The 16473-nt window shown below is 40.8% G+C and overlaps 1 protein-coding gene across 1 annotated transcript in view; it reads right to left on the reverse strand.

Moving 5' to 3' along the window:
* sh3kbp1 (SH3-domain kinase binding protein 1) overlaps positions 1-13658 on the reverse strand; it is a 108991-nt gene extending 95333 nt beyond the window's left edge. Inside the window, exon 1 of the mRNA XM_061713115.1 lies at positions 13522-13658. Within this exon, the coding sequence (XP_061569099.1) occupies positions 13522-13525 (4 nt within the window). The 5' untranslated portion in view covers positions 13526-13658. The remainder of the gene's footprint in view (positions 1-13521) is intronic.
* Positions 13659-16473: the final 2815 nt, after the last annotated feature.

The following is a 16473-nucleotide window of genomic DNA, read 5'->3' on the forward strand; positions in this document are numbered from 1 at the left end:
GGATTTAAGAGCCATAGTACAAAATAACTGCTTTTTATATTTTTCCTATCATCCAGTTTTACTTTTGACCAAATGAATAAATCATTGAAGTGCGTTACATCACTCTTAAAAGGAAAAAAAATGATTATAACAGCTTAAATTTGTACCTGCAGAGAGAAAATATGAGGCGGACACCAGCTTAACTGTACCACGCTGGCACATTAAGAGGTGTCAAAAAGTCTAAATTATGGGGTGTGAGGACTCCGACGGTGAATTAAAATACATTCAGCAATTTCAGTCCCATCAGAGAGAAATATAAGCTTAGATGAGCCTTTTCCAACCAACACATGACACCTTTCCATGATAAAACAACCATCTGCTGACAGTCATTAAAACCTGAGGATCCAGGAGACAGAATTATCCCAGGTTTGGCTGCAGTTTCAGCTGTAACCGCAACAACTAAAGAAAAAGCAGCAGCTTCTCACAGAAAATATTTCATTTAGACTTTACTTTTTCAAATCTTTGACCTTGCAATTTTGCAATAAGAAAAACTATTTGCTTCATCACATTCCCACAAACATACTCAGCATGACTCCTTTGCATCTTCGCAGGGTTTCAATAATTCAGTGCACTAAAATAAGAGGAGCAATTTATTAATCACTAATTAGACTCAAGGAGAACTTGGCCTCGATTTGTTACTATTTTGTAGACTTGTAGGTCTCGAGAACACTTTTTTGTTGTCTCGGTCTCGGGTCTCTCAGTATCTCCATGTTTTGTAATCGCATAATTGAGATGCCATTGCACCAAGGTGACAGAATCTTGTGATCACCAGTTCTTCAGTGTAATTTGGCTACTATAATGGTAAATAATGCAATTTCAAGTCGATAATTCTGTGTATCTTTAATATTTGAAATTCACGTTTTATCTACAAATGAAGTACTATTTAAATCAGTAACATTTAATATTCATTAGACTTTTCTGAGGTGGAGGGGATGTTGGAGGCTGGTTATTCTGCTAGAGGACTTTGGGACTAGTTAGTAGTCGTGTCAAAAAACCGTCAAAAAAATTCCCCACGGTAAGAATTTGTCATCTCACGGTAAAAACGATAAATTCTCGTTGATGACGTTTTTGTGTAAAACTGATTTATGGAAGGAAGGAAGGGATAAAGAAAGAAAGAAAGAAAGAAAGAAAGAAAGAAAGAAAGAAAGAAAGAAAGAAAGAAAGAAAGAAAGAAAGAAAGAAAGAAAGAAAGAAAGAAAGAAAGAAAGAAAGAAAGAAAGAAAGAAAGAAAGAAAGAAAGAAGAATAAATTCCCGTTGATACGTTTTTGTGTAACAAACATGGCGGAACAGGGATCTTTAATCAATTAAATTTAATTGGTGTAGTTTAGTAGTATTTAGTATCTTTTAGAGCAGGGATTTGGCTCCAAAGACTGAATGTGGTGATAGATTTATAGTTACAAAGGTGGAGTTGAATTGGTATTTTTTTTATCGTAATTTTTATCGTTATTGGGATAAATGCCAAAATTATCAGGATACATTTTTTAGTCCATACCGCCCATCCCTAGTGTCAATCCTTAAAAGCACTGGAGTCAATCCTCCAATAGTGTAGAAATAGCGGTAGTGCAGTCGCCACACATATCTGATGTCTTGGACTACGTTCACACTGCAGGCCTTAATGCTCAATTCCGATTTGTTCCCAAATCCGATTTTTTTGTGAGCCTGTTCACATTATCTTTTAAAATGTGTCCTATATCAGACTGGAGTGTGAACGCATCGCGGCCCTGAACTGACCCGCATGCGCATAGGAACAATAACAAAGACGTCACACGCAGCACGCCGTCATACGGCGGTAAACATGGAGGCAACAGAAGTGAGCGTACATGGGTATATTTTGAAGTTGTTGTGTGGTGGAAGCCGACGAAACTGTGAGAAAGTGTTAATGAAGAGGAGAAGGAGGAGAAAGAAAGCCGCATTTTTAATAATGGCTTTTTGTGGAGCGATGGCTGCCTCGTCCGTAGAGAGGTGTGTGTGGATGCAGACTCGGAGTCAGGAGTGGTGGGATCATGATGTGATGAACATCTTGATCAACTGACTAGCTCTGTCGCCGCTATCCTCCATGTTTGTCTTGACCTTTTCCGATCTCTTCCGAGTGACTCCCGCCCCCGCCAGCGCAGTATTATGACAACGGTCGCTCTCAAGTGACGTCAAAGTCGCATTAATTCCGACCTGGCTGTTCACACTGAGGTCGCATTGTAAAACATCAGACCTGTATCCGATTTAGAACCACATATGGAAGCGACCTGAATCTGATTTGAAAAGATCAGATTCCATGTGACTTGTGCTGTTCACACTGTCATAAACAAATCAGATCTGAGTCACATATGAGCAAAAAATCGGATTTGGGTCACTTGGGAACTGCAGTGTGAACGTAGTCTTGGATGATGCTGATTGATGAAAACATTTATAGTGAGTTCAACATCATCATCCACTTCTCTGTGTTATTGTTCTCCAGTTGAATACAAGCTCATATGGAAACTAAGCAGCTGAACCAGAATGGTGCTGATGTTCTACAACTCACACAAGATGATGAAATAACTAGGTTTGTTTTGGGTCTCGGTCTTGAGCTGAACTAGTCTTGGCCTTGTCTTGGTCTTGATACTCTCTGGTCTTGGTAGTGTCTTGGTCTCAGTTTAGGTGGTCTTGACTTAGGGCTGGGCGATATATCGAGATTTTAATATATATCGATATATTTTCAAACGCGATATGGTACGAGACAATATCGTTTATATCGATTTTTTTTTTTAAAGATTTTTTTTTTTATGATTTTGATATAGCTTATGTTGTGACTTGAATGTTTTATTTGAGATTTGCACAAATGTTTTGTTATTTGCAACTGTCAACTTCAGTGGAAAAGTCTGCCTGTTACTGTCTACATTGTATTAATTGCACAGTGTATTTTAATTTAATTGTTATGCAGGAAAGGGATATTTGTTTTATTTTATTCAAGCATTTTTATTCTATATATGCAGGCAGTTTATTTTTATTTCATTTGTTTTATACATTTTGATATTGTGCAGACCTCTGTTAATAAAGGAACCTGTGTGACATTTGGCACGAGGCTTTGTATTAAAACTGACTGTTTTTTTAAGGGTTTGCCTCAGAAAAAATGAAGCTAACAGAGATGCTATGCAATAATGCTTTGGGGGAAACCCCAATTATGGCACAGAAAAAATATCGATATATATCGAGTATCGCCATTTAGCTAGAAAATATCAAGATATGACTTTTGGTCCATATCGCCCAGCCCTATCTTGACTACAAGTCTACTATTTTGTAACATAAAAAGCAACATAAAAGTAGGGATCACTTTTAAATATCCCCTGGATTAGGTCCTCTTAACCCCTGATTGACATGTGCACGGTCCCGTCCACTGGCTGTTGAACGCTGTGACGCCAAGCGTTGCTAAACTCCACTCTGGGTCCGTTTATTGCATCAGAAGTTTTCAGGCGTCAACTGAAGCATCGGCCAATCAAATTGCTGCTACAGAGCTCATGAAACTGTTCGCGGGACCTGGACTGTAGTGGTCAGAAGACCCGGTGATGGCGGGAAATGGAGCAAAAGCTGATTATTGAGGTGTATAATTCATCTTAATGGACCAGACTCCGTAGTTAATCGTGAAACTGACCTCAAAGTTCACCCTGGAGGGAAGTGACAGAGAAACTAGAAGAGAAACCACATTTCAACAACCTGAAGCCTCACCCAGCGTTAGGCATCACCGCAACCAACGTTTGTTTTTCTTCTTAAAGTTATCGCAATTTCCTGAGGTCTTAATGAAATGTCTGTGATGTGCTACTTCAAGGACTGAGCCGGTACGGCAGCGACCTTTTTCACATGTTCAACTGAATTAAAGATGAAGTCAACCAAACTCACTCCGCCTTCCTCTGCAGGGGGTTTATCTCTTAAATCTGTCGTTCAAACAGCAAACGCAGCGTGATGTTAAGTTGGGATACCACAGACAAAGATCATTTTCAAGGCTGCATATTGTATGCTGCACGTACAATACAGTGTACAATATACTGCATACCAATACAGGTACAGTCAGTAGGTAGTACGCTGCAATAAAAGCTGTCAATATCTGTAATGGTCCACTCAGGGGCGGACTTTAAGATATAACTATCAAACTGGAAATAAAAATCAAATGACATCCAGTGATGTCTATGGAAGCTTATTTCCGCCAGTAAAAGAAAAAAATAAGATGAAATCTTAGCCTTAAAAATAAAAATATCCCCACGGTAAGTCATAATTATGACATAAAAACTCAGAATGTCAACTTTTTATCTCATAATTATGACTTTCTATCTCATAATTTCGACTTTTTTTTCTCATGACTTATTGGGGGACTTATTTGGGGATATTTTTATTTTTAAGGCTAAGTTTTCTTCTTATTTTTTGTTCTTTTACCGGCGGAAATGGGCTTCCATAGATGTCGGATTCGCCGAGTAGCACAATTCAGACACACGTTTTCAACCTACACGACAACAGACTACAATGTGCGACGACATGTATTTAACACAATGACCGAGCGACACGGCGGTCAAACAGCAACAAACAATATAGGAAAGGCCATATATCCAGCATTATGACAATGTTATATTATGACAGCTTACTAATGATGGTTTCATCCAGCGGTGGCAGAAAACCACATCAAAACATATTTCCATCAGCCTGCTGAAACTCAGCATGACTTTCCTGCTACTTCTGATGCGACAACTGGCCAAAGGCTGATTTATGGTTCCGCGTTACACCAACGCAGAGCTACGGCGTAAGGTACGCGGCGACGCGCGCCGTACGCAGCACCCTACGGCGTAGGGTGCTGCGTTGGTGTAACGCGGAACCATAATTCAGGCATAAAAGTAAACAGACAACATGCGAGCACGTACCTGTGCATGACAGGCAGACACACACGGGGAAATGGGACTATTTCTTTCATTTTTATTTTTTAAACAACTTTATCCTTATGAACGCAATTATTATATAGTCCAACTTTCCTTATTTTATTCAGAACACTTTTTTTTCCTCTTCGGTGTGGGCCCCCACGGAGCAGTGGGCCCGGGGCGGCCTCCCCCCCGCCCCCCCGCCTGCTCCGCTAGTGGGTCCAGCGCATGATGGGATACAGTGTGTAGTATTTGCATACTTGAACAATCAGGTATTTTTCACATACGACAAACTGGACAAACTGTTCACGTACTGGATACGACATTTGGTAAAACAAGCACCGACTGACGCGACTAACAAATCAAAACCTCTGATGTAACTCAATCCTAATGTAGTAGATGATAGATAAGGAAGCAAGGAAGGAAGCAAGGGAGGGAGGAAGGAAGGAAGGAAGGAAGGAAGGAAGGAAGGAAGGAAGGAAGGAAGGAAGGGAGGGAGGGAGGGAGGGAGGGAGGGAGGGAGGGAGGGAGGGAGGAAGGAAGGAAGGAAGGAAGGAAGGAAGGAAGGAAGGAAGGAAGGAAGGAAGGAAGGAAGGAAGGAAGGAAGGAAGGAAAGGGGAGAAGGAAGGAAGGAAGGAAGGAAGGAAGGAAGGAAGGAAGGGAGCGAGGGAGGGAGGGAGGAAGGAAGGAAGGAAGGAAGGAAGGAAGGAAGGAAGGAAGGAAGGAAGGAAGGAAGGAAGGAAGGAAGGAAGGAAGGAAGGAAGGAAGGAAGGAAGGAAGGAAGGAGAAAAGAGGAAGGCAAGAAGGAAGGAGGGAGCAGGAGGAAAGAAGGAAGGGAAAAAGGAAGGAAGGAAGGAAGGAAGGAAGGAAGGAAGGAAGGAAGGAAGGAAGGAAGGAAGGAAGGAAGGAAGGAAGGAAGGAAGGGAGGGAGGGAGGGAGGGAGGGAGGGAGGGAGGGAGGGAGGAAGGAGGGAGGGAGGGAGGGAGGGAGGGAGGGAGGGAGGGAGGGAGGGAGGGAGGAAGGAAGGAAGGAAGGAAGGAAGGAAGGAAGGAAGGAAGGAAGGAAGGAAGGAAAGGGGAGAAGGAAGGGAAAAAAGAAGGAAGGAAGGAAGGAAGGAAGGAAGGAAGGAAGGAAGGAAGGAAGGAAGGAAGGAAGGAAGGAAGGAAGGAAGGAAGGAAGGAAGGAAGGAAGGAAGGAAGGAAGGAAGGAAGGAAGGAAGGAAGGAAGGAAGGAAGGAAAGAAAGATAAATTCCCGTTGATGATGTTTTTGTGTAACAAACATGGTGGATCTGAGAGAGAGATAGATTTATAGTTAAAAAGGTGGAGTTGAATTGGTATTTTTTTTATCGTCATTTTTATCGTTATCGGGATAAATGCCAGAAATGATCGTGATACATTTTTTAGTCCATACCGCCCATCCCTAATAGATAGATAGATAGATAGATAGATAGATAGATAGATAGATAGATAGATAGATAGATAGATAGATAGATAGATAGATAGATAGATAGATAGATAGATAGATAGATAGATAGATAGATAGATAGATAGATGCAGCGCCTCAATGAAAGTATCAAGTCTACATAAAAGAAATAAATAAATAAAATTTAAAAAATAGTTGATATAAATAGTATGCAGTATGTGAACAATGTGTCCAGTTTGTATTATGTGAAAAATCCCAGAGCACATTTGATTTCATAAATGCTCAAACTGACAGGACTGAGTTACATCAGAGTTTCTGATCCGTTCAGACTTCACACACTGAAAAAGTATCCACATTTCTTTCCCCCCCTGGAGTTCCATTTCATAGTTGTTGAGAATTTACAACATTTCAGAGAATGAATAGATGACTGAAGCCTTTTCTTGTTTAAATTCTCAAGCAAGTGGTTGGTCCACACGCGCTTGCGTAAGGAATGAAAGACAGAAAAGAGAAGACGGGAAACATGAAAACAGACAAAGCAAAAGCCAAAGTGAAGGAAGGGAAGTGCGATGAGCTCGCAGCGTCCGCTGAACAGCTGCAGCTAGTTTAGATAAGGGGAAGCTGCTCGTACGGCCGGAGCGCCGCTGACATTTCAGCGGTTTTGCAGCAGACCTGTGTTTAGCTGCGAGGGAGATTCAGTGCTGCTTTCGTGAATGATGTCAAGAGCAGCTGTGTGTTTCTGCCGCTGAAACATCGGAGCTGGACCGGAGCCCACTGGGAGTCAAAGCCACCCACTCCAACTGTGGATCGGATCACAGACTTCAGCAGATTCTCCCACATTCAAGGAGAATTCCAACCATTCATTGGCCATTGTTCCAACGCCGAGAGAGCGACTCCTGCGGCGAAGCCAACTGTATTTCCCTTAGGTTACATTGTGTGTTCTCTAATCCTGTGCGTTATTTCCCAGAAATCTTTGTGACAATCAGCCAAAGAAAAGCTTTTCAGTGTCGGCGATGACAGCCGACGCTGGCACGGAGGGCCGAGAAAGTAGTTTTTCAGAAATGATTAATGGAAACTAGGGATGGGCGGTATGGACTAAAAAATGTATCACGATCATTTCTGGCATTTATCCCAATAATGATAAAAATGACGATAAAAAAAATACCAATTCAACTCCACCTTTGTAACTATAAATCTATCTCACTCTCAGATCCGCCATGTTTGTTACACAAAAACGTCATCAACGGGAATTTATCCTTTCTTTCTTTCTTTCTTTCTTTCTTTCTTTCTTTCTTTCTTTCTTTCTTTCTTTCTTTCTTTCTTTCAGGCTCATTTCCTTCCTTCCTTCTTTTTTCCCTTCCTTCCTTATTTCCTCCTGCTCTCTCCTTCCTTCTTCCCTTCCTCCTGCTCTCTCCTTCCTTCTTCCCTTCCTCTTTTCTCCCTTCCTTCCTTCCTTCCTTCCTTCCTTCTTTTTTCCCTTCCTCTTTTCTCCCTTCCTTCCTTCCTTCCTTCCTTCCTTCTTTCCTCCTGCTCTCTGCTTCCTTCTTCCCTTCCTCTTTTCTCCCTTCCTTCCTCCTTTCCTTGTTTTCTTCCTTCCTTCCTTCCTTCCTTCCTTCCTTCCTTCCTTCCTTCCTTCCTTCCTTCTTTTTTCCCTTCCTCTTTTCTCCCTTCCTTCCTTCCTTCCTTCCTTCCTTCTTTCCTCCTGCTCTCTGCTTCCTTCTTCCCTTCCTCTTTTCTCCCTTCCTTCCTTCCTTCCTTCCTTCCTTCCTTCCTTCCTTCCTTCCTTCTTTCCTCCTGCTCTCTGCTTCCTTCTCCCCTTCCTCTTTTCTCCCTTCCTTCCTCCTTTCCTTGTTTCCTTGTTTCCTTCCTTCCTTCCTTCCTTCCTTCCTTCTTTTTTCCCTTCCTTCCTTCTTCCCTTCCTCTTTTCTCCCTTCCTTCCTTCCTTCCTTCCTTCCTTCCTTCCTTCCTTCCTTCTTTTTTCCCTTCCTTCCTTCTTCCCTTCCTCTTTTCTCCCTTCCTTCCTTCCTTCCTTCCTTCCTTCCTTCCTTCCTTCCTTCCTTCTTTCCTCCTGCTCTCTGCTTCCTTCTCCCCTTCCTCTTTTCTCCCTTCCTTCCTTCCTTCCTTCCTTCTTTTTTCCCTTCCTTCCTTCTTCCCTTCCTCTTTTCTCCCTTCCTTCCTTCCTTCCTTCCTTCCTTCCTTCCTTCCTTCTTTCCTTCCTTCCTTCTTTTTTCCCTTCCTTCCTTCTTCCCTTCCTCTTTTCTCCCTTCCTTCCTTCCTTCCTTCCTTCCTTCCTTCCTTCCTTCCTTCCTTCCTTCCTTCCTTCCTTCCTTCCTTCCTTCCTTCCTTCTTTTTTCCCTTCCTTCCTTCTTCCCTTCCTCTTTTCTCCCTTCCTTCCTTCCTTCCTTCCTTCCTTCCTTCCTTCACGTACGTTGTGCGTGGATTTAACGCAGAACCATAAATCCGGCTTTACACAAAAACATCATCAACGGGAATTTATCATTTTTACCGTGAGATGACAAATTCTTACCGTGGGAATTTTTTTGACGGTTTATCGTGAACGGTAAAATATCGCTCATTCCTAATGGAAACATAATTTGAATAGACTGTAGAAGCATCGATTAAGACTTTTTCCTGCACATTAACGTGAAGTACTTTTCTGCAAAAAGTCACTTCTTGAAATCAGCAGTTTGCTGTTAGATGTAAGAGGTGAAAGGTCACGGTTAAAATGCCTGATGCTTGTGTAACATTTCATTTTCACTTCAATCACACTCACGCGCATGAACGCAATCTACAAGCAGAGGTCGAGCCCATTTGGTCCGGTTTCTCGAACAAGAACATGAGTTTCTTGTTTTATTAAAGTTTCACACGCCGCACCGACTGATTCAATAACTGTGAATCCTCTCCAAAAAAAGATTCAGGCTTAAAATGTTCTCATTATAAAAAGGTAATTACAGAGAAGTACGGTTCATGTTTGCAACACATTTAAAGAAGAAGAGCAAAGTTATGAGCCTATAGCTGTATCACGCACTTACACTATTTTTTAACATGAAAAGATCATAATAATACCAAAAGTAAAGGCAGTTTGGGTCACAAAGTCAACACAACACGCTATTTTGATCCAGTGCTGTGCAGGATTTAGGCCCAATCTCAATTCTCCCCCTACTTTTCTTCACTTGCCCTTCTTTTCTTCCCTACCCCCTAAAAAAGAAGGGGCAGATTTTAGGGCATTTGAGATCTAGGACACTTGGCCCAGGTGCCTGTCCCAATACTCCCCCTACCCCTCGTTTTCATCCCTACCCTGATCAGGAAGCTGAGAGCCAAAAGATGTTTTAATTTCAGCTGTAGCGCTGTTAATATGCCATAGCTTACGTAGCCTACGGCGTAGCTTACGTAGCCTACGGCGTAACCTAACAGCCTTTACTCCGGCGCAATTTTCGCGAACAACGGACAAAAAAGGGAAATGTACATTCACTGAGTGAATATTATGAAAGTAAAATATAGATTTGTCGCTAGAAATGTAATCAAAACGCATTTTATGCAGAAACTAACTCAAAATATTGATTTATTCACTAAGAAATGTCCGAAATGTTTTTTTTTTTATTCAGTCCGCAAATGACGACGAAAAGCATTCTGGGAAATTTTTATACCCCCTCGCTCGCGAAGTCAGCATGTGAAATCCCTCGCTGTGAAGGGGCTATTTTCAGCCTCTAGCCCTCGTTATGCCCCCTCCCCCTAGGTGAAAAGAGGAATTGGGACACCACTACCTTCACGGGAACGCGCAAAATTTAGGGGGAGGGATGAAAACGAGGGCGAGGGGGAGTATTGGGACGCACCCTTAAGCTACTGTGCAACAATGACCCATTCAGCCCAGTATTTGGGATTCATACGTGTCAGTTATTTGTGTCGCTCTGTAATTCCAACGCCGACCACCAGATGGTGCAGGTTTTTTCTGCAGCTCTTTCTTTGTTACACTGCTGAGCTTCCTTTTGTTTTACTTCCATAAAGGTGCTCAGACACAGTTACGGAGCGAACGACTGAAACTGAACTGAAATTGCAGCAACTGACGCTGAAAACGACAGAAAACACGTAGAAGGAAGTACAATGCAGCCAAGAAGACGACTCATGTTTGGATAGAGGGTACTGTGACATCACAGACCCACGTCAGAGTGGGATTATCCAGCCTCTTAATTTCCACTCCACATAACGTTGTCATTGACCCCTCACAAACCTGCCACTATGAACGCAACTGCCGAGACATGAGTCGCGTTTTCACAACCCCTAAATTTGCGCAAATACAAATATCACAAACAAAATCCTGTAATGGAAGTAGGGATGGGCGGTATGGACTAAAAAATGTATCACGATAATTTCTGGCATCTATCCTGATAACGATAAAATTGACGATAAAAAAAAAAAAATACCAATTCAACCTTTGTAACTATAAATCTATCACCACATTCAGTCTTTGGAGCCCCAAAACACTGCTCTAAAAGATACTAAATACTACTAAACTACACCAATTAAATTGAATTGATAAAAACCAATTAAATGAGTTACACCTGTACTGCAAAACTGGAATGACTCGAGCTCCTCGCTCTCAAATCTGCCTTCCGCATTTCTTTCTTTCTTTCTTTCTTTCTTTCTTTCTTTCTTTCTTTCTTTCTTTCTTTCTTTCTTTCTTTCTTTCTTTCTTTCTTTCTTTCTTTCAGGCTCATTTCTTTCTTTCTTTCTTTCTTTCTTTCTTTCTTTCTTTCTTTCTGGCTCATATCCTTCCTTCCTTCCTTCCTTCCTTCCTTCCTTTCTTCCTTCCTTTCTTCCTTCCTTCCTTCCTTCCTTCCTTCCTTCCTTCCTTTCTTCCTTCCTTCCTTCCTTCCTTCCTTCCTTCCTTCCTTCCTTCCTTCCTTCCTTCCTTCCTTCCTTCCCATACATGTAGGTTGTGCATGGATTTAACGCAGAACCATAAATCCGGCTTTACACAAAAACGTCATCAACAGGAATTTATCGTTTTTACCACAAGATGACAAATTCTATCCTGGGGAATTTTTTTGACGGTATATCGTGAACGGTAAAATATCGCCCATTCCTAAATGGAAGTGCCTTTAATGCTTTCACAAGGCGGTTTTTCAGACGTTCTGAAAATCCAGTTAATCGCAAAAGTGTGATGGAAACACTTTCTTCGCATTTGCACGTCTTCGACATCACTGGATGTGACAGAAACACCGGCCCTCCGCAGTGGTACCTTTATCGCAAATTTTTGCTTTCGTTTTGGAAAAAAGTGTCATGGAAATCCACTGATGGTTGATGAGTCATACCATAACTCTGTGGTATTAGAAGCAAAACACAGCACAAACATTAAAACCTCAGAGGAATTGTGGTACAAGATGTGCCGGAGCGTCCCCACACAATCGTCAGTGGTTATTTGTCAACACAGTAGAGTTTTTTTCGTCCTTGTGGTCAGAATTCGTAGTACTACATAGAGTGACTTTAAACAGACGCCTGTCCTTTTCTGCACAACTCCACAGCCATACACACATAAAGCATAATTAGACTGAAAGGTCATTCAGCTGCACATTTTTACAAGCAACTTTGCTCTTAATTAAATGATGGCAACTTTTAATATGAAACATGAGCAGTTTAGTGCCTCCGAATGCCTTCACAGCTCGCCTGCGTCCCCCCACTGGTAATCAGCTCTGGCATGGTGTATAATAATGTGCGTGTGATTGTGTGTGAGATGTTTCCCCTGAGGTTAGATATGCACTGTTTGTTTACTTCTAGCATGCAGACACAGAGATGTGTGAAGGAATGCAGAGCAGGCTCACCACATTAACAGAACAGGCTATATTAAGACAATCCCACCAATTGTATACCTTTTGGTTTAAATGAACAACCATAAAGATCATTCAATTAACCGATTAGACATTCATTTTATGTCACGTGTTCAGAGAAATGTGACACTTTGGATTCAGACAGTCGCATGAAACAAAAAGAGGGAAGTTAAAGCCCTAACCCTGCAGGGTATGCCCTGCAAAAACTCAAAGTCTTAACAAGAATATTTGTCTTATTTCTAGTTAAAATGTATAATTTTTAGTCAAAAAAATCTCATTACACTTAAAACAAGAGTAATTACCAGAAAAATAACTTGTTATTTGACAATTTTCACCTGTTTCAAGTACATTTTTACTTGAAATAAGTAAAAAAATCTTCCACTGGCAGATTTTTCTACTTATTTTAAGTGAAAATCTACTTGAAACAGGTGAAAATTGTTGTTTTTTCCAGTGATGAGTAAAAAACTTAAAGTCTTAACAAGAATATTTGTGTTATTTCTAGTTAAAATGTCTCATTTTTAGTAAAAAAAAAATCTCATTACACTTAAAACAAGACTCATCACTGGAAAAAACAACAATTTTTACCTGTTTCAAGTAGATTATCACTTAAAATAAGTAGAAAAATCTGCCAGTGGAAGATTTTTTTACTTATTTCAAGTGAAAATTTACTTGAAACAGGTAAAAATTGTCAAATAACAAGTTATTTTTCTGGTAATGACTCTTGTTTTAAGTGTAATGAGATTTTTTGACTAAAAATTAGACATTTTAACTAAAAAATAAGACAAAGAGTCCTGGTAATATTTGGAGTTTTTGCAGTGTGGTGGCAATCAGCGCATTTACATAGCACTTAATTGATTCCCGGACCACGCAATGTGCGGCTCCAGTTGTGATCGCAGCGTCGCGGCCAACAAAGCGGCAGAGCCGTGGGAGATTGTGGAGCCGGGCCTGTTTCCACCCACCCAAACCCGACACCGCAGCAGCACAATAGGCAGATGGGCAAGAAAAAAAAAAAAAAAGTGAATGTAAACGTGTCAACATCTGCAACTCATCAATGCGACTCGAGATGCGCCCTCGCGGCCGCGCCGCGCGTAAAGGCTCTGCGTCGATTTAACGCGGACAATAATTTAGGCTTTAAGTGAAAGCGCCTCCAATTCAACACCAAACGCCCCCCCAACAAAAAAAAACAAACCCAAATCCCTCCGATCAGGTCCTGCCGTGCATGGTAGGGGACGTTAGGAGGTTATTAAAGGGGGCGAGGCAGCCTGAACCCTGCGCGCATCTGGACCGAGCGTCCATTCCCGTCCCATCCAGATGCGCGCAGGAGCTGGAGGCGTTAGAGGTGGTGGGGGAGCCGCATCTCACCCATTTATGTGTCCTGGTGGTGATCCTGCAGGCTGGAGGGGATTCTCAGGTACACAGAGCTGGTTTCTGCCTCCTGCTCGCACCGCAGACCCGCTAGAGCAGCGCGCAGACGGGAGGAGCGTCACGCCGAACCATATTCCTTCCTCTTTTTTCTTTTTTTTCCCCTGTCCAGTGACACGACAGAGGAGGAGGCAGAGCAGGCGGTCACAGAAAAACGCTGATGAACAAATCTCTCTCTCCTTTTCTCTCTTGGTGCCTTCACGTGCACCACGTAAACTCCAGCTTTCCCGTTTTTTTCAGTTTCGCAGAACCAGGAATCGACGCAGAGGCTACGGCGTAGCTTCTGCGTTGTTGTAACGCGGAACCATAAATCAGCCTTTACGTACGGCGAGGCGAGCGCAGCGTGACGCAGCGTCCTGCCCAGATGCGTCACGCACTCGGAGCAGATGGTGCAGGAGGAAAGTTTCACTGGAGATCCATTATTGAAGATATTGATTGGAAGAAAACATGGTCTTTACCTTTCAGATTACAGATGTTTTTTGGGGTTTTTTTTCTCCCCCTTTTATTCATCTACTTTTTAATTTATACTGTGTTGCTTTAATACTTAAATATTACTTAAAATAATTTTTCCCATTAGCGGACGCAAAACGCCAACTAGTCTTCCTGGGGTCCATGAAAATTAAAATACATTCGTATAAAAGCACAATTATACATATACTTCCTATAGTACTTTACATTTTTTTAATGTATGAATACATAACTAAGTACATAAGTAATTACAATTACATCACTCCATTAACCCCCCCCTAGTTATGGTATATGGCAACCTGTTCCACTGTGAGACGGCCCTGTACATACAAGTTCTTTTCATTGCATTTGATCTCGGTAATGGAATAGAAACATGACCCCAGCTAACTTGTCTTGTCCTGTGCTCATGTCTGTTTTGGGAAAAGGTTATTTTTGAGTACAGGCAGTTTGGTTGTTTCGACACAGTTATATTCCTGAATAATGTTAGTAAATTGTGTGTTAATCTGTCCTCTAACTTTCATCCATGCAAGATCACAATGCATTTGGCCAACACCCTTTCTCATAGAACACCCGAGTGCAAGGCGAGCTGCTCTGTTCTGCACTATCTGAAGTTTGTTTATATTTTTTTTTCGCTGCACTTGACCAGATAGCTGAGCAGTAGTCAAGGTGTGATAATACCAAAGTTTCAATAACCTGTCGGAGTGTTCTTGAATAAAAAAAAACATCCTAGGAGGTAGACTGTATATCTTTTTTTTTTGTATTCCTGTTCTACTGTGCCTTACCCTCTAATAAAAATATTAAAACAAATAAAATGAGAGAAGTTCATTTCAAAATTGTACATGGAATTTATCCTGTTAACTCGATAATATCAACATCTTTAGATATTGACAGGTATGTGTTCGTTTTGTGGACAGCAAGAGGAGACTATTGTTCACTTGTTTTATGAATGTACCAAAACCTCAGCCTTTTGGAAAGAGGTAGCGTCATATATATTTAATTTTGTACATAGAAATGATACCTTCTCTCTGAAAGATATAGTTACTTTTTATCAAAGTGATGGCCTGAAGAATATTGACTATGAATAGAAATAGAATAGAATAGAAAGCCTTTATTATCATTATACTGGTACAATGAGATTAGGCAGCAGCTCCGTAAAAGTGCACACATGCAAAGACTATGTAAAGAAGTACTCAACAAAATGAAAAACAGGAAACATAAATATATATATATATATATATATATATATATATATATATATATATATATATATATATATATATATATATATATATATATATATACTATAAAAAAGAGAGTGGATGGGAGGGTAAAAATGTACATGAATGAGTGGAAGAATATTGCACTTCAATGGATAGAAGAATATTGCACATAGATAAGTAGGAAATATTGGAACATTATGGATAGAAAATGGAAAATATTGCACAGTATGAGGTAGTTTTACTGGTTAAGAAAGTTCACAGCTTTGGGGAAGAAGCTGTCCCTGAGTCTGTCACTAACTTTGTACTTTTGATGGGGAAGTTCCATATTTATGAACAAAAATTTGCCACATCATCCCCAACATTAGTCTTTTTCTCTTCGAGATTGAAAGCCTTATCACATCCATAAAGAATATGAAGAATCATAAATGTAAATCTATACTTGTACACCTCAACAATGTTAAAGATGGAAACCCCTGAATGTTATACTAATGTAACTAATGTGTCCTCTCTGTATTAAGATATTGATATTAAGTTACTAATTGCATTGATATATGAGTGTACTTCCAAATGTTTTATGTTTTTGCTATTTGTTGTTATTTCACTGGCATGATGTACACACAGTCTTTGCTGATTCCAACTTCCCTGTATGTTAATTTTGATGCATTAAAAAAAAAAAAAAAAAAAAAACTCAGAGCAGATGGTGCAAATGTGGTGTTGTGGGACAGGAAATCCCAATCTCCATAATAATGAGTCAGACTACGCTCTAAATATTTAATGTCCGAGGATTTCTAGTTAGTGGTGACCTTTCTTTTTCCTTCTTTAATGAATTATCTGAGACACGCTGAGATCCAGGCAGTCCTCTTCCCTTGTAGGGGTTCATACTGATCCCAGATCTGTGAACAGCAACGTGGCTGTATAGGCTTTAATGCTTATCCAAAAGTACCCAAGGTAAAGTATCTTTTGGGGTGTTGGGGTTTCCATCTATGAGGAACACCAGGAAACTGGACCACATTACACCGGTCATGAAATCACTACACTGGCTTCCAGTGAGTCAAAGGATGTCAGCTCCTTCAAATCGGGCCTAAAAACATTACTGTTTACTGAAGCGTACTCTTAAATTAAATACTTACCTGCTGTATTCTACTGCCCTTATTTTTAACAACTTGTGCTTTTTATTATTTTACCTCTTTTCTTATTTTATTTC

The sequence above is a fragment of the Cololabis saira genome, chromosome 22, assembly GCF_033807715.1.
Source record: "Cololabis saira isolate AMF1-May2022 chromosome 22, fColSai1.1, whole genome shotgun sequence".
Taxonomy (NCBI): domain Eukaryota; kingdom Metazoa; phylum Chordata; class Actinopteri; order Beloniformes; family Belonidae; genus Cololabis; species Cololabis saira.